Below are 19,360 nucleotides of genomic sequence, written 5' to 3' on the forward strand. Positions count from 1 at the left end.
TACCCTTACATACTCAAAACACATTCCAAACACCACCAAACACATCAAACACACCAAACAAATAAACACAGCTCCAGGCCGGCCGACGTCAATACAAGCAGGTGGAGCGCATATTTGGAACAGAAGTTTTTTCCACCCTGCTGACGACACACATTGGTGACCTGACACTGCACCTGCTCCGCCTCACCCACGACCCCCAGCCCTGGGTGGAGGGGGAGGTCATTGTGCCCCCTCCACCCCCTTCCTTCACCCCAGAGATCATTCAAGCCACCATGAAGTTTGTTGGGGGTATTTTCAGAAAGGTGCGTTTGTAATAATAATAATAATAATGATGTATGGTTTATTTGGATACATACTGAAAATATACAGTGGGGGCGGGATGGCATGGAGGTTTAACCCCTTCAGTACTGAGATGCATTTCTACCATGAGTTTTGTGTATGACCAGATGATTTTATTGACATCAGGAAGGGTTTATGGAGGTCTGGAGATTAATGGCCACAGTCTTCACAATTTTAATCTTCATAAGTTTCTGAACCTGTAAAAAATGAAAGAGTAATCAAAATAAATATGAAAATGTGAGTTTTGTGTACGATTAGACGATTTTATTGACATTAGGAAGTGTCTGTGGAGGTCTAGAGATTAATGACCACAGTTTTCACTATTTTAATCCTCATAAGTATCTGAAGCTGTATAAAATCACCAAATAGTCACCAGATTAAATATGAAAACACCTCATGGTACTAAAGGAGATTAGTATGTTAGCCTAATGGTTTGTTGTTTGTTTGTGTGTTTGGAGTGTTTGAAGGCCCAGGGGTGTTCTTCTAACTGTCATAGCTAAGGATGTGATTGTAATGAGACAAATTGGTGCATTTTAATCCCTTCATTACCATGACGCTTTTCCATATTCATTCTGGTTACTATTTGGTGATTTTTTACAGCTTCAGAAACTTAGAGGGGGGATTAAAATAGTGAAGACTGTGGCCATTAATCTTCTGCCCTCCATAGACCCTTCCTAATATCAATAAAATGGTCTAATTGTACACAAATCTCAAGGTTTAAAATGTGTCCCAGTACTGAAGTGGTTAAACATAAGTCTACCACACTGGTGCTCTGATATATTCAAGTTTAGGCTTTTTAAATAGCATCATAAAAATGAGTTCCTTTAAGCCTCTGTAATTTTGGTAAAAAAGAAAATTATCCATCTATGGCTGACTCTATCCTAGTGACATGGCCATAAGTGCCAGGAATGATCCACCTTGTTACAGCAGTGCCAGTGAGTGTCGCAACTCTTGTCAACACTGTGGGAACATGGCTGTGTACACCATAACATCAGACCCAACAGATTTTATTATTAATTTAACAATAAATATCAGTTATGTTGACTAAGTAGTGTCTTTATTTAATGCAGTGATGTATTATCAGTAATAACTGCCGGGCGAGGTACCATCAGTGTTCCCCTCACCCAAACAAACCTTGCCCAGCACAGCCAGCGTGTGTCTGCCTGGCGTGCGTAATCTTCTCAGGCTTATCATGTTTCCTTTGTTTGGATGGACTGTTTATTCCAAAAAGTAGTAATGTCATGTCAAAATAATTCACATCAAAGAAAATTATTTCAAGAAGTGATTTCTTTCTGTATATTTGAAATTGATGAATAGAAGGTCAGTGGAATGACGGTGTGAGACCTGATGGTAACTGTGTAGAATGTGGCCCCTGGTAGAGGTGTGTGTGTGTATTTACCTAGTTGTAGTTTTACAGGGCCTGGGCTTTATGTTCGTGTGGCCCCGTCTCCATATCTACACTTATCCAATCTTCCTTTAAAAGTATGCACACTCGTTGCAGACACTACTTCTTCATTTAAACTGTTCCACGTCTCAATACATCTCTGCGGGAAACTATATTTTTTAACATCTCTCAGACATCTTCCTTTTCTCAGCTTTTTACTATGCAATCTTGTGCTTCAGATGTCATATTCTTCTCTCAGGATCAGTTTCTCATTATCCACTTGGTATTCCGTTGATCAATTTATAAACTTGTATCAGGTCTCCTCTCTCCCTTCTCTGTTCCAGGGTGGGTAGATCCATAGCCTTTAGTCTCTCCTCATATGTCATCCTTTCAAATTCTGGAACCATTCTTGTAGCCATTTTTTGTAGTCTCTCCAACTTCCTTATGTGTTTCTTTTTATGAGGGGTCCACACTACTCCTGCATATTCCAATCTGGGTCTTATTATAGTACTTATCAATTTCTTCATTATTTCTTTGTCCATGTAGTGAAATGCTACTCCAATATTCCTTAGCAAATTATATGTCTCTGAAAATTCTATCAATATGGCTTACTGGTTGATTGTTTTCTTCCATCGTCACTCCTAAGTCCTTTTCCGATTTTACTTTCTCCAGTTCTACTCCATCTCCCATCTTATAGATTCCCACGGGTCGTCTTTCACTCTTTCCCATTTCCATGACATGGCTTTTGTTCACATTGAATTCCATTTCCCACTTCTTACTCCATTCCCAGATCTTATTTAGGTCTTCTTGCAGTATTTCACAATCCTCTTTTTGCTTAATAACTCTGCACAGTTTCGTATCATCTGCAAACAGATTTATGTAGCTGTTCACTCCTTCTGGCATGTTGTTAATATAAATGAGGAAAAGTATTGGTGCCAACACTGTGTGTATGTGTGTGTGTGTTTTATACATTGTAGTGATCATCATCATCAGCAGCAGCAGTGTAATACAATGAGTGTCTCTCTGCAGGACGGGCAGCTGCTGGTGGTAGTGTGTGGGCGGCAGGCACTGCACGGTGTGGTGCAGGGCGTGGTGCAGGCTGTGGGCCGCAGTGCCTCGCCCCAAGAGGCACGGCAGGCCATCACAGCCGCCGCCGCACTGGTGGACGCCGTGCTGCCTGTGCTGGACACGGCCCTGGTTGGGAGAGCCCCTTACCTGCTGCGCATGCTGCTGCACCTGCTGACAGCCCGCCTGGAGCCTCTGGGCCACCTTGGGCCACACCTGGCCCACCGCTGCTTGGCCCTGCTGCACCGTGTGGTGGCTGCTGCGCTGCGCTGCCTGGCTAGTGACCTGGTGCCAGCTGTGCCCATACTGTTTGGCCGCCTGCTGCCGCTGCTGACCCAACCCGGGGCAGTGGGTGGGGCAGGGGCAGCTGGTGTGCTGGGGCTGCTGCTGGACTGTGACATTGCTGCAGTGCAGGCCGCCCTGGCTGCCCTGCCAGCCTTGCCCGACCTGCCACACTGCCCAGCCCTGGCCACCCTGAGGGAGAAACACTGTGCAGTGGTGGCCACCTGCCGGGGCCAGCCTGACCTGTGTGACGAGATGGACAACTTCTTGGCCACACCGTCCCAGGATGTGGCCACCCACCACCTGTCCCACCTGGCCAGCCTGCTGCAGGACAGCCGAGGCCAGGTGGCAGAGCTGTTTCTTGGGGCCAGGCCGGGTCGGGAGAGCCGCGGCCACCGCCTGGCCCAGCGCCTGGTGAGCCAGGTGGCCAGCAAGGGTGGGGCGGTTGCCCAGGAGGCGTGCCGGTGCCTGGGGGAGCTGGGGCCGCTGAGCCTGGACACCCCTGTGTTCTTGGTCAGTGAGGGTGGGGCCACCCCAGGCCAGGTGGAGGGTGAGGTGAACCTGGGGTATGTGGGCCGCCTGCTGCTGGCCATGCACGGCTACCTGGCCTGTGGGGAAGTGGAGGTGGAGGGGGCCGCTGGCCAGGCCCTGCAGGGTGTGCTGGCCACACAGCAGGGCCAGGAAGCACTGGAGGACCTGCCGGTCACGCCTAGGGAGGAGCTGCGGCCGCTGTGTCCCGAGGGTCGGCCCAGGGCAGGGGCGGGGAACAGTGGGACGGTGGATGCGGTGGCCTACCAGCAGATAGTGGGGGCAGGGGGTGTGTGGGAGGTGGGGCCGGGGCCGCGTGGCTATGAGGCCTGGGTGTGTGGCCTGGCCCGCTGCCTCATCACAGCCGGCTGTGGCCTGGAGGTGGCCCCGCCACTGCTGCCGCTGTGTGCCCTCAGACCAGAGTTCAGCGCACTGGCCCTGCCGCTGCTGATGCACTCAGCCCTTGCCACGGACCCCGGTGGCCGCAGGGACGTGCTCTCCCGCCAGATGTCAGCCTTCTTCGCCCGCCACAGCCAGGACGTTGGGGGCCGGGGCGGCCGGGCAGCAGTGCAGGCCGGCCTGTGTGTGGTGGAGCACCTGAGGATGCAGCGGCCGCCAGCCTTGGGCCGCCGCGCCACCACGCCCTTTGACACCAACCACTGGCTGGCCCTGAACTACCTGCAGGTGGCCGGTGCAGCGCAGCGCTGTGGTGCACACTTCTCAGCACTGCTGTACCTGCAGCTGCACCACGAACAGATGCTGCGCGACACAGCCCCAGAGCGTGGCGAGGCGGCCATCACCCGCCGCCTGCAGGGTGCCCCACTTGCCCGAGCCATGGGCCATCCTGAGGCAGCAGAGGCAGGGCAGCTGCTGCTGCAGGTGTGTGGGGCACTGGAGGACGGAGCGGGTGTGCAGGGCTGCATTGCAGCGGGTGTGGTGCAGGACACAGCTGCCAGACTGGCCCTGTGCCACCACCGTGGGGACTGGCTGGCTGCTCTGGCCCTGTGTGACGCTGCACACCACCGGGCCGGCCTGCACCACACCCTGGCTGCCTTGGGTCTGCACCACTCCCTGCGGGGCCTGCTGGTCTCTGGGGATGCCCTGCCTGGCCCAGCGGACCCTGGTGAGGGTGGGCAGGCGCGCTGGGAGACGTCCTGGAGGCTGTGCCGCTGGGAGGAGGAGGATGCAGTGGCGGCGGCAGCGGCGAGCCAGGTTGGGGTGGGTGAGGAGGGCAGGCCACACCGACACATCTACCAGGCCCTGCGCTGCCTGCACCACCACGATCTCCCCGCCCTGCACCACCACACCACCGCTGCACGCACCGCCATCACCACCACACTCAGCCTGGTGAGACACCATCACAGATTGACAGATAGAAAGATAGATAGATGGATAGATAGATTAATAGACAAACAAGCAAACAGATAGATAGATAAATAGATAGACACACTCACACACACACACACACACATAGAATATAGAAAAACAAAACTCAGAGAAACAGAAGGTTGCAAAGATATATATATAAAGAAAAATAGAAACGAGAAGGAAAGGAAGAGACACAACGAACTGGTGGCAGAAGCAAAAGAAAAAAATAATGAAAGGTCAGAGGAGGAGAAGAAGGCATTTTTTGAAGAATTCTAGGAGACAGGATAAGGAAATAGTATATAAAAGAGAAGGAAGAGAAAAAAATGGAGTAAGTTTAACTAAAAATGATAAGAACAAGAGATTAAAAATGATGTATACAAACATAGATGGGATTTTATCTAGTAAATTAGAATTAAGAGATTACATAAAGAAAGAAGAACCAGATATTGTATGCCTGGTGGAAACAAAGTTAAATGAGGCAATAAAAATAGACATAGATAAAAGGTATAATATATGGAGGAGAGACAGAGTGGGTAAAGGAGGAGGAGGAGTCATGATGATGTTAAGGAAAGAGATGGTGGTAAATCAAGTGGAGTTTGGGGAAGGAAAATCAGAAATACTGTATGTTAAGATGCATATTAACAAAAAGAAGTTAACAATCATTGCAACATATGTGCCACCTAAAACAAATTCATGGACCAATCAAGAATATAAAGACATGATAGATGACACAATAAGGAGTCTAACGAGAATTGTTAAAGAAAGGAGAAAAGTGATATTAGTAGGAGATTTCAACTGTAAAGAAGTGGACTGGGAAAATTATGAAAGTAGTATGGGGGAAGAAGCCTGGGGAGAAAGATTCCTGAACCTAATGATAGACAATATGATGGACCAGAGAGTAAAGGAATGCACAAGATTCAGAGGTAACGACGAACCGGCGAGATTGGACCTAGTTTTTACAAGAGGTATACAAATGAATGATGATATAAGATATAAGTGCCCATTGGGAAAGAGTGACCATGCAATATTAGAAATGGATATAGAAGAGGAAAGGAAGATAGAGACAATTCATACAAAGGAGACCGATTAAATTATAGAAAGGCTGATATTGAGAATCTCAAGAACTATTTTTAAAAACGTAAACTGGGAGGAGATGGAAAACTCAGAGACAGTGCAAGAGAAGTATAACTTATTTTTGGAAATATACAAAACAGGAGTCAGGGAATATGTCTCAAAATATAGACCTAAAGAAGAAGGAAAGAAAGATTGGTTTAATGCAAGGTGTGCCAAGGCAAAGGAGAAAAGAGATGGAGCATGGAAAAGGTGGAGGAGAAATAGAAATCCAGAAAATAAGGAAAACTTCAAAACAGCAAGAAATGAATATGCTAAGGTGAGAAAGGAGGAAGAAAGGAACTTTGAAAAGGACATTGTCGAAAAATGTAAGGAACAACTGAAATTGTTCTACAGATTCATAAATGGAAAAATTAGGCAAAAAGAAACGATACAAAGGTTAAAAGGAGAGAACGGGATGGTGGAAGACCCAAAAAGTATGGCAGAACTATTAAATAATAAATTCCAGGAAGTCTTGACTAAGGAATCCAAATTTGAAAGGCCACAGGGTAATAGAGAGACTGTCCATATGAAAGAGGTTAAAGTAACCAAGCTTGAAATAAAAGAGTTGATGAAGGAACTGGATGAAGACAAGGCAATGGGACCGGATGAAAGAATGTAGGGAAGAACTAGCAAGTCCTATATACAACATCATAAAATGCTCAATAGAAAATGGAACAGTACCAGTAGAATGGAAAAGAGCTGAGGTGGTTCCCATATATAAGAGCGGAAGGAAGGAAGAACCTTTAAATCACAGACCAGTATCACTAACTAGTGTAATATGCAAGATGTGTGAAAGAATAATAAAGAAACAATGGATCGAGTTCCTTGAAGACAACAAATTAATATCAAATAGCCAATTTGGTTTTAGGAAAAGACGGTCTTGTGTAACTAATTTACTGAGTTTCTATTCTAGAATAGTTGGTAGAGTACAAGAGAGAGAGGGATGGGTTGACTGCATTTATTTGGATTTGAAAAAGGCATTTGATAAAGTGCCACATGCAAGATTACTATGGAAGTTAGAGGAGAAGGGTGGCTTAAAAGGAAGCACATTGAGATGGATGAAAAATTACTTGAGGGGGAGAGAAATAAGGACGGTAGTTAAAGATATGAAGTCCAAGTGGAGAGCAGTAGAAAGCGGAGTGCCACAGGGGTCAGTATTGGCACCAATACTTTTCCTCATTTATATTAACATGTCAGAAGGAGTGAACAGCTACATAAATCTGTTTGCAGATGATACGAAACTGTGCAGAGTTATAAAGCAAAAAGAGGATTGTGAAATACTGCAAGAAGACCTAAATAAGATCTGGGAATGGAGTAAAAGTGGAAATGGAATTCAATGTGGACAAAAGCCATGTCATGGAAATGGGAAAGAGTGAAAGACGACCAGTGGGAATCTATAAGATGGGAGATGGAGTAGAACTGGAGAAAGTAAAAAAGGAAAAGGACTTAGGAGTGACGATGGAAGAAAACAATCAACCAGTAAGCCATATTGATAGAATTTTCAAAGAGACATATAATTTGCTAAGGAATATTGGAGTAGCATTTCACTACATGGACAAAGAAATGATGAAGAAATTGATAAGTACTATAATAAGACCCAGATTGGAATATGCAGGAGTAGCGTGGACCCCTTATAAAAAGAAACACATAAGGAAATTGGAGAGACTACAAAAAATGGCTACAAGAATTGTTCCAGAATTTGAAGGGATTACATATGAGGAGAGACTAAAGGCTATGGATCTACCCACCCTGGAACAGAGAAGGGAGAGAGGGGACCTGATACAAGTTTATAAATTGATCAATGGAATGGACCAAGCGGATAATGAGAAACTGATCCTGAGAGAAAAATATGACATCCGAAGCACAAGATCGCATAGTAAAGAGCTGAGAAAAGGAAGATGTCTGAGAGATATAAAAAATATAGTTTCCGCAAAGATGTATTGAGACGTGGAATAGTTTGAATGAAGAAGTGGTGTCTGCAACGAGTGTGCATACTTTTAAAGTAAGATTGGATAAGTGTAGATATGGAGACGGGGCCACACGAGCATAAAGCCCAGGCCCTGTAAAACTACAACTAGGTAAATACACACACACCCCATGATAACCACACTTTTCTTTGCCTTTATTTGTGTTTGCCTACATACATTCACCACTACTACTACTACTACTAATACTACTACCACCACCACCACACCACAGGACCGGGCGGAGAGCACCAGCCTGATGTACCCGCTGCTGACTCACCTACAAATTTTGAATGAGCTGGAGGAGATGGGGCAGTGTGTGGCTGACCTGAGCTGCCCCGTGTCAGGTGTCCGGGGCCTGGCTGGGGTGGAGGCAGCGTGGCGGGGCAGGGAGTTGATGGGGGTGGTGGGCTACAGACACAAGGAGGAGGTGATGGCAGCAAGGGTGGCAATGCTGAAGGCTGTGTCTGGTGTGTGGAGGGACAACGGCAGGCAGGAGGAGGTGGAGAGGATGCTGCATAGAACCTTGGTGAGTCAGAGAGAGAGAGAGAGAGAGAGAGAGAGAGAGAGAGAGAGACTTCCTTCCTTCATCTGTTTCTCTTTCTTTTCCTCCTCTTCTTTTTTTGTTCTTTCTTGTCTCCTATATGTGTGTGTGTGTGTGTGTGTGTGAGAGAGAGTGAGAAAGAGAGAAAGAGGAAGGGAAAGAGAGAGAGAATTCGTTCACACTTTCCTCGTCCCCTCCTGTTTTTTCCTTCTTTCTCTTTTTATTCTGTGTGTGTGAGAGAGAGAGAGAGAGAGAGAGAGAGAGAGAGAGAGAGAGAGAGAGAGAGAGACACTTCCACCTTATGTCCTCCTTGTCCTCCTCTTTTTGTTGTTTTCTTGTCTTCTTCCTTTTTTTCTTCTGTGTGTGTGTGTGTGTGTGTGTGTGTGTGTGACAGAGAGAGAGAGAGAGAGTATCCTATCCACTATTTCCCATCTATCCATATCCCCACTCCAGTGTCTTCCTATCTCCCTCAGCTGGCCAAAAGTAAGCTGGCAAGGAGTTCAGGGGACAGTGCCCGGGGTGTGGTGGGGTCCGAGGCAGCCATCCTGTGGGCCTCCCAGCTGGCCATGCCCCCCGAGCTGGCCAACCTAACGAGACTGGAGGAGGCTGAGGTGGCCAGGGCTGCCGGGGATGTGCAGCGTGCCAAACACACACTCACCACTCTGCTGCAGGATGTCCAGGTGAGAGAGAGAGAGAGAGAGAGAGATTGTGTGTGTATGAGAGATTGTGCATATGTGTAGAAAGAGAGAGAGAGAGAGAGAAAGATTGTATGTGTATGTTTGTATGAGAGATTGATCATGTGTGTGTGTGTGTGTATTTACCTAGTTGTATTTACCTGGTTGAAGTTTTACAGGGCCTGGGCTTTATGCTCGTGTGGCCCCGTCTCCATATCTACACTTATCCAATCTTACTTTAAAAGTATGCACATTCGTTGCAGACACTACTTCTTCATTTAAACTGTTCCACGTCTCAATACATCTCTGCGGGAAACTATATTTTTTATTATCTCTCAGACATCTTCCTTTTCTCAGCTTTTTACTGTGTGATCTTGTGCTTCAGATGTCTATATCCATTTATAATATTACATGGTCACTCTTTCCCAATGGGCACTTATATCTTATATCATCATTCATTTGTATACCCCTTGTAAAAACTAGGTCCAATCTCGCTGGCTCGTCGTTTCCTCTGAATCTTGTGCATTCCTTTACTCTCTGGTCCATCATATTGTCTATCATTAGGTTCAGGAATCTTTCTCCCCAGGCTTCTTCCCCCATACCACTTTCATAATTTTTCCAATCCACTTCTTTACAGTTGAAATCTCCTACTAATATCACTTTTCTCCTTTCTTTAACGATTCTCATTAGACTCCTTATTGTGTCATTTATCTCTTCCTTTCTTCCTCATTTCTATTTTTCTTTATATATATATCCTTGCAGCCTTCTGTTTCTCTAAGTTTTGTTGTTCTATATAATATTTCTTCTGTTGCTGCTTGTGATTTTAGTAATATTTTAATTGGTCTCATTTTTCCTTCTTGATATGGTCCCATTCTGTTTATTTCTTCTACTTCCTCTTCCAAGTTCTGCCTATCTTCGTCGTTTAGATTCTTCAGTAGGTCTTTGACTGATTTCATTTCTTCTTTTTCTCTTTTTGGTCTATATTTTATTTTTTTTTTTCTTTTATTCCAAATACGACCAGTCTTTTTTTTTTTCTGCAATTTCTCTAACTAGATTTTCTTTTGTCTTGAGGACTCCTATCATTTTGTTTGTCATATTTTCTTCTTTTTCTTTAAGTTGTTCTTGAATCACCTACTGAAAATCGGCCTTATCTTTCTTATCTTGGACTCTCCATGCTTGTACTTCTTTTTTAATCACGTTCTGTACTCTTTCCTCTTCCTTGTTTACTAGATCTTTCAGCTTCTCCTTTTCTTTCTCGACTCTACCGAGTCCTTCTTCCATCAATTCCTTGTAGTTAGCTACCTCCTTTTTCAGTTCTTCGTTTTCCGCTCTTAGCCTAGCTTCGTTTTCTTCCACTTTTTTTATCTTTTCTCTCAGTTTTATAAACTCTTTTTCCTGTTCTTCATTCTCTTTCATTTCCATCTTCTCCTTTATCAGTTTATCTAATTTACATTCAATATTCAACACTCTCTTAAGTAGTGAAGCATTCACTGTATCGAAGCCTTCGAATGCAATCTCTCCCTCACCAACATAGTCATCATCAGCTTTCATTCTTTCCCTAGTCTCATGTCTGCATTTTGATGTTTGTGTGTGTGTGCATGTATGTATCATATATAAAAACTAAAAAAATCTCTCTCTCTCTCTCTCTCTCTCTCTCTCTCTCTCTCTCTGTGAGGGGATAGGAGGGGTCTGGGCAGGAGAAGGTACTGAGTCAGGCCCTTACCTTCCTGGGAGAGCTGCTGATGGAGGCTAGAAGTCTGCCGCCGCACACCATCATAGAGGACTACTTCAACCGTGCCACCGCCACACTGCTTCACCACGACACAGGTTAGGCGTCTGTCTGTCTGTCTGTCTGTGTGTCTTCTTTGTCTGTATTCTATATAACTCTTGAGAACCTCCACTACTTTCCAAAGGCTCTAGTTGAAGTGACGTGTGGGTTTTTCAGAACATTTTTATGGTGCTGGTGACAGATTAACAACATTTCTACATTATTAGCCCCTTCAGTGCCATGACATGTTTTCATATTCATTCTGGTTACTATTTGATGATTTGATACAGATTCAGAAACTTATGTGGGGATTAGGAAAGTGAAGACTGTGGCCATTAATCTTCTGACCTCCATAGACCCTTCTCAATTAAAATCAAACCATCTAATCATACCCAAACTCATGGTAAAAATGCATCCCAGTACTAAAGAGGTTAATAGGAGAAACACTCTTTAAAAACCTCTAGATGAAGTGACACAGGTTTTTAAAGGTGTTTTTATGATGCTAGTGACAGGTTAACAACATTTTATATTATTGATAGGAGAAAAACTCTTTAAAAGGCTCAAGTTGAAGTGACACACTGGTTTTTAAGGGTGTTTTTATGGTGGTGGTGACAGATTAACAACATTTCTACATTACTAACAGGAGAATTACTCTTGGGAACCCTGCTAGTCATCTCTGTGGCCTTGGAAGACTGTTAATTGCTACCTACACATTTTAAACCACATTCCACCCCTGTACCACACTGCACCACCCCCCTCCTCTCCATACTGTACCACTCCTTCCCATCCCTCCACACACCACTACCCCTCTCATACACCACCACCATCACTACTACTACTACTACTACTACTACTACTACTATTACTACTACATACTGAATTACTACCACCACTCCACACCCTGATACACCTTTTTCCATCACCACTACCACCACTACTACTCCACACCCTACCACCACCACCACCACCACTCCACAACACTTTACACTGTACAACCGCCACCACTCCACATCCTTCTACATCACCACCACCACCACCACCACCACCACCACCACCACCACCACCACCACCACCCTGACAAACCAGCACACACCATCCACAGACAAGGAGGCGCAGGACATCTTGGAGATGAGTCAGCACCGCCTGGCCCAGTACGCGGACCAGCTGTACCAACAAGTGCACAGTCACCTGGAGGGGGACGCCAGCCAGGCCAAGCGTGCCACGGTCCAGCGGTCCAGGGCGGAGCTGCAGCGCCTGGAGAACCTGCTGAAGGGATGCAGGGAGAACACCGCTGACTGGAAGGAACTCAGCAAGTCAGCAACACCACCTTTTGTTATTAGTAGTGCTGTTATTTTTATTATTATCATTATTATTATTGTTATTGTTTGTGGACAAGAGGATAATGTTTTATTTTCATTTGCTCTTTTTTTTTTTTTTTTTTTGTTGTTGTTGTATTTCATTTATTGATCTGTTTGTTCTATTTTTCATCATTGCAATGTTTTTGTGTGTGGAGCTGCACTGGAGCAGAGAGGAATTTTATTTTGTTTTATTTTTATTTTATTTACCTCATTTTATTTTTTTTATTTTATTTATTATTTATTTTTTTGAAGGAGAGTGTATAGCTTTGTTTTGGTGTCAACTTGTTTTGAGATGATGTCACAGATGTCACAACTTGCCGCCATCTTGCCTGTAACTACTTTCATGTACAACCTAACTCATCTTCATGTTGAAATCATCTTGCCCACAGCACAAAGTAATCCAAGCCTGTGTTGAGATGACGGCAGATACACAGAAGCTGTGTTGCTGTGCCCACACACCACATAAAAACATATTATTTTCACATTGATGAAAGTAGACATCCTTGCTGGTGTCGTGGGCAACATCCCACTTGCCCATGCCACTCTTTGAATAGTGTGGTGGTGAGATGGCGTGGCACCTGACACTGTCTGCCAAAATGGCTGCCATTCAAATATTTTGCTGCGTAAGGTTTATTCAGTTGCCATGAAGGAGTGTATTTAATTAATGAATATTGAAGACCTAGATGAATCTAATTATATTTTTTTCATTTCCCATATGAATATTGGTGTCACTTAAACTGTATAAACAGTATTTTGGAATATCAGAAGAGTCCTGCCAGCCTCACACTTTTGCTAGGGAGCAAGACGGCTTACTTTGGCGAGGGCATCGATCCTCCTCAAATGAAGTTGACCTCAAAAATACGGTTATATGTGTTTGCTGAGGTGTTTGATGGTGTGTAGGGGTGTTACTGGGGTGTTGGGAGGGTGTAGGAGTGTTTTGAGGTGTTAAGGAGGATACAGGAATGTTTTTGTGATGTGTGGCAGGGTGTGGCTGTGTTTTTGTGTGTTTGGAAAGGTGTAGTAGTGTTTAGGGGTGTTGGGAATATCCAGGGTATTTTGAAGTGTTTATGCGGTGTTTAGGAAGATATAGTGGATAAGGTGGTGGTGGTGGGATTGGGCAGACGTCCCACCACATACCGCTTCGAAGCTATGCCATTTATGGAGTGGTTTAAAGTGAGGTACATGTCACCATGGTACACAGGTGCTAGGTGGTTCCACCAAAGATGCACTTGGGTGGTGATATGGGCCCTAATATGCCCACCACTATAAATAAAATTGCCTGCCCTGCTGATGGGCAGAAGCTGAACACTGCTTCCCACATTAAAAAAAATTAATAAATACATAAAAAATAGTGTAGTAAAGCAAGGGTGGTGTTGGCGGCAGGAAGACAGTGTTGCTACGGAGGAACATTAACATTGACGTGGAGTTCCTGAGTGAGTTGGAGCGGGAGGAGCAGACATACCTGGTGACGGCACTGAAGGCTCACCTCTCCTGCCTGGCCATGACCTCCACCCACCACCTCCTCGCCTACCGGGTTGTGGCGCTCTGGCTCAACAACTCTCACAAGGAGGAGGTCAATGCTATGGTGCGGGATTCACTTCTTGTTTTATCTTCATTTTGTTATTATCTATTATTTATCTTTATTATTTTATTTTGTTATTTTTATTACAACTACAATTACTACTACTATTATTGCCACTGCTGCTGCTGCTACATAAGATAATAACACATGCACACACATACTCAGTCCTTACCCATATCTCTCTCTCTCTCTCTCTCTCTCTCTCTCTCTCTCTCTCTCTCTCTCTCTCTCTCTCTCTCTCTCTCTCTCTCTCTCTCTCTCTCAGATGTCGGAGCATGGATCTCGGGTGAAGAGTCACCACTTCGTGCCGCTCCTGTACCAGCTGGTGGCCCGCCTGTCCACTCACAATGCCCACCTGCCCCTCACCTTCCCCTCCGTCCTCTCCCAACTCTTGTGTGAGTCAAAGGTCTTCGTTATTCATTGACTTGCCTTATTTATGAACTGGAAAGAATAGTAACTCAGCTTTGAAGAAAACGTCCAGGAAATTATTGCAACGTGTGTGTGTGTGTGTGTGTGTGTGTGTTTTTACCTAGTTGTATTACAGGGTTCAAGTGGGGCTCCTAGTGACCTGTCTCCATGTCTACATTTATCCAACTTTTCCTTCAATTTGTGCACTTTCTGTTGCTACAATCTCTTCACTCAGTCCGTTCCAGATGTCCACCGTCCTGTGTGGAAAACTGAACTTCTTAATGTTCCTCAGACACTGACTTTTCATGATCTTGGAGTGTCCTCTTGTTTGTCTATCTCCATCCTTTGTCAGTGTTACCAGATCTTGTCTGTCTATCTTTTCCATACAGTTTAACTCTTTCCTGTGTATCCTTCAGAGTTGGTAGTTTCATTTACTTCACTCTTTATTCATAGGGAAGATCCTTTATTTATGGCACCATTTGTGTGTGTGTGTGTGTGTTTGATACAACCTTTCTATTTATTTATTTTTGTAGCATTTTGCCATATTGAAATTACAAAATAGACCTGAACTGAATTCTGTATGTGTGTGTGTGTGTGTGTTTGTTGCAGTGCGTGTGTGCGGCGACCACCCCCACCACACCCTGCCAGTGATCTTTGCACTCGCCCATGCCCACGCTGATGACCAGTTCCAACAGACAGGCCGCAGGAAGAACCCCCAAGTCACAGAGGAGGTGTGTGTGTGTGTGTGTGTGTGTATTTACCTAGTTGTATTTACCTAGTTGTAGTTTTACAGGGCCTGGGCTTTATGCTCGTGTGGTCCCGTCTCCATATCTACACTTATCCAATTTGTGTGTGTGTGTGTGTGTGTGTGTGTGTGTGTATGTATGTTTTAAATTTCTTTTTCTTTTAGTTTTATTCTTTCTTTGTTTTTGTAATATAAAAATCATCTTTACAACAACCAGCCACTTCCCTGTCTCAGCCAAAATGCCCTTTATATAAACACAACTTACCTTTTTAAAACACCCCGGCACACTTCATATCTAAGCAAAACACTGTAAAACACACCAAAACACCACAAACACACCAAACACCACAAAACACACCAAAACACCACAAAACACACCAAAACACCACAAAACACACCAAAACACCACAAAACACAACTTTGGTCTTGAGCCTTACCTTCCTGGGGGCTAAATTATTTTCCACCTCCAGTGACAGGGAAGAGTAGTGAACCTAGAAAATGGCAGAGGACAGTTTGAATGATTAAAATGTACTTCTGAATACAATGACGTGCTTTCCATCCAGCTCACTATGACTTCTGAGAGTATAGTTATGCCACTCCCTAAAGATCCTTAACCACCATGAAATACCTCAAATGTAACCAAAACACATTAAAAGACAACAAAGCACATAAAAACACCACCGTCTCCTTAAACACACACCCAAACACTCCTCAAATCTAACCAAAACACTAAGACACACCAAATTATCCCAAAACACCTTTATAACACCCTATCGTGCCATAACAACTCCTAACCACCTCATCCCAACACTACTGTCTCCTTTAAACACACACAAACAGTCCTCAAATCTCAGCAGAACACTTTGAGACGCATCAAATTACCACAAAACATCCTTTAAAGCACCTACCATTGTAACGACTCCTAACCTCTTCATCCCAAGACCATCATCACTTTTAAACACACTAAAACACTTCTCAAATCTCAACAAAACACTTTAAGATGCACCAAATTACCCTAAAACACCCTTAAAGGCGCCCTACCACTCTGTACCAATCCCTAACCACCTCGCTCCACCACAGGACAGGGTGCAGGCGGCCAAACAGCTGGTGGAGAGGCTGAAGAAGACTCCAGCACTGAGAGAACATGTAGTGGAGTTTGAAAGAATCTCACTGGCTTACCTCTCACTGGCCAACTGGTGTGGTACTCTGCCTCGACTCCTGGCTGGTGACAAGGTGAGGAGGAGGAGGAGGAGGAGGAAGAAGATAGGAGGTTGAGGAAATGAAGTAATGTTTTGTTAGTGTCAAAAATAAAATGTGGAGGAGGAGGAGGAGGAGAGGTTAAAGGAAAAAAGCTGTATTTAAAATGTTTGGATAGAAAGAAATGGAGAAGGACATGAGAGGAAGAGAAGGAAAGATGAAAGAGGAGGAGGAGGAGGAAGGAGGAATATTTTAGAGATAGGCATGAGAGGGAAGAGGAAAGTTTGTAGGAAGAAGAGGAGGAGGAGGAGGAGGAAAAGATGCATGGAAGAGGAGGAGGAGGAAGAGGAAGTTAGAAAGAATGAAGAATTTTAGAAGATGAAGAGGAGGAGGAAGAAAAGACAGAAGAGGAGGAGGAGGAGGAGGAGGAGGAAGAGGTATGAAAGAGGAAGAAGAGGGAGAGAAAGACACATTGAAGGAGAGGAGGAGGAAGAAAAGACAAGAGAAGTAGGAGGGGGAAGAGGTATGGAAGAGAAAGACATAGAAGGAGAGGAGGAGGAAGAGGAGTAAGAGGAAGTTTATGGGAAGAGAAAGAGAAGGAGGATATATGGAAGAGGAGGAAGAGAAAAGATATATGAAAGAGGAAGAAGAGGAGGAAGAGAAGGAGTAGGAAGAAATAAGTAAGTAGGTAAGTAGGCAAGCAAATCTTCACCACCACCACTACCACCACCACCAGGTTGACATCCCCAACAGCCAGCCACTTCGAAAACTTCCACCCATCCACCACACAGCCTCCCTGACGCAGCCCCTCCCAGTGCAGCCCTCCGCCAGTACAGCCCCCCACTGCTGAAGGACTGGGAGGGGGCTGGCATGTGTGTGGGGGGGATAAACGCCCCAATACGTCTGACTGTGCGAACGTGTGATGGGGCCAAGAATGTGTATTTACCTAATTGTATTTACCTAATTGTAACATACGGGAAAAGAGCTATGCTCGTGTTGTCCCGTCTCCATATCTATTAATGTCCAGCTTTTTCTTAAAATCATGAATATTCCTTGCGCTGACCACTTCCACGCCTAAACTATTCCATGCTTCCACCCTTCTATGAGGGAAGCTATATTTTTCACATCTCCTATAAGTGGCCATTTTAGTTTTTTCCCATGCCCTCTCGACATTCTTCCATTCCACATACACAGATCTTCCCTATCCATTTTTTCCATGCCAATCATCACTCTGTATATTGCTATCAGGTCTCCCTTTCTTCTGTTTTCCAGGGTTGGAAGTTGCATTCTTTTCAGTCTGTCTTCATAAGTCAAATCTCTTAAGTCAGGCACCATTTTCGTTGCAGCCCTCTGTACTTTCTCTAGTTTCCTTATGTGTTTCTTTAAGTTCGAGCCCACTGTATTGTTGCATATTCAAGCCTCGGTCTTATCATTGCAGTAATTATTTTCTTCATCATTTCTTCATCTAGATATACGAACGCCACTCTTATGTTCCTCAATAAGTTCAATACTTCTCCAATTATTTACCTAGTTGTAGTTTTACAGGGCCTGGGCTTTAACCTCATGTGGCCCCGTCTCCATATCTACACTTACCCAATTTTACTTTAAAACTATGCACACTTGTTGGTGACACCACTTCTTCACTCAAATTGTTCCAAGTCTCAACACATCTTTGTGGGAAACTATATTTTTTAACATCTCTCAGACATCTTCCCTTCCTCAATTTCTTACTATGCAATCCTGTGCTTCTAGTGTCATATTCTTCTCTCAGGATTAGTTTCTCATTATCCACTTGATCCATTCCATTAAGTGTGTGTGTGTGTGTGTGTGTGTGTGTGTGTGTGTGTGGGCGTTTGGCAGGTACCTCATAGGGGCTGACAAGAAGAGTGGCGCCCACGCCACTTACTTTCCTAAAGACTACACTGCAAAAACCTGCCTGGACAAGATGAAGAATGTGAAGAGAAGCAGTGCCGATGACAAGTTGAGGGTGTTTGTGGTAGGTTTGTATGTATTTACCTAGTTGTATTGTACAGGGTTGGAGTGTGGCTCATAGTGTCCTGTCTCCATATCTCCATTTATCTAGTTTTTCTTTAAGTTATGCACACTCTGTGCTGTGACAATTCCATTATCCAATGCATTCCATTTTTCCACCGGTCTATGTGGAAAACTGAATTTTGCAACATCCTTCACACACTGCCTCATCCTGATCTTCTTTTCATGTCCTCTTGTCCTTCCATCTTCTTCCGTCAACAGCACCAGGTCTTCTTTGTCTATCTTTTCAATATCATTGACTATCTTATACAGTACATTGTTATTAGGTCCCCCGATTCTCTTCTATCTTGTAAGGTTGGCAGTCCCATTTCCTTCAGTCATTCTTCTGTAATTCTGGCATCATCTTTGTAGCAATATTCTATGTCCTTTCCAATGTGTGTGTGTGTGTGTGTGTGTGTGTGTGTGTGTGTGTGTGTGTGTGTGTGTGTGTGTGTGTGTAGTGTGTATTTACCTAGTTGTAGTTTTACAGGGCCTGGGCTTTATGCTCGTGTGGCCCCGTCTCCATATCTACACTTATCCAATCTTACTTTAAAAGTATGCACACTTGTTGCAGACACTACTTGTGTGTGTGTGTTTCACTGTTTGATCTGCTGCAGTCTCTGACGAGACAGCCAGACGTTACCCTACAGAGCGAGCTCAGAGCTCATTATTTCTGATCTTCGGGTAGGCCTGAGACCAGGCACACACCACACACCGTGACAACAAGGTCACAACTCCTCGAATTACATCCCGTATCTACTCACTGCTAGGTGAACAGGAGCTACACGTGAAAGGAGACACACCCAAATATCTCCACCCGGCCGGGGAATCGAACCCCGGTCCTCTGTGTGTGTGTGTGTGTGTGTGTGTGTGTGTTTCATTTACCTATAACCTAACCTAGCCTAAGCTTACCTAATCTCACTAAACCAAACACCCACCAAACAACAAAATAAACAAACAGTCACGACTTTCACATTCAAAACAAATGACATCCAAATTTGCCATACCAC

The 19,360-nt window shown here is 44.6% G+C and overlaps 1 protein-coding gene across 1 annotated transcript in view; it reads left to right on the forward strand.

Moving 5' to 3' along the window:
• LOC123509273 (serine-protein kinase ATM-like) overlaps nucleotides 1-19,360 on the forward strand; it is a 70,740-nt gene that overhangs the window by 40,876 nt on the left and 10,504 nt on the right. The window contains 13 exon segments of the mRNA XM_045263472.1: nucleotides 72-302; nucleotides 2,753-4,945; nucleotides 8,279-8,572; nucleotides 9,061-9,267; nucleotides 10,944-11,088; nucleotides 12,132-12,342; nucleotides 13,771-13,972; nucleotides 14,235-14,364; nucleotides 14,987-15,108; nucleotides 16,203-16,355; nucleotides 17,056-17,143; nucleotides 17,146-17,257; nucleotides 18,165-18,315. Coding sequence (XP_045119407.1) covers nucleotides 72-302; nucleotides 2,753-4,945; nucleotides 8,279-8,572; nucleotides 9,061-9,267; nucleotides 10,944-11,088; nucleotides 12,132-12,342; nucleotides 13,771-13,972; nucleotides 14,235-14,364; nucleotides 14,987-15,108; nucleotides 16,203-16,355; nucleotides 17,056-17,143; nucleotides 17,146-17,257; nucleotides 18,165-18,315 — 4,239 coding nt within the window.

This window comes from Portunus trituberculatus, chromosome 26 (assembly GCF_017591435.1).
Source record: "Portunus trituberculatus isolate SZX2019 chromosome 26, ASM1759143v1, whole genome shotgun sequence".
NCBI classification, from domain to species: Eukaryota; Metazoa; Arthropoda; class Malacostraca; order Decapoda; family Portunidae; genus Portunus; species Portunus trituberculatus.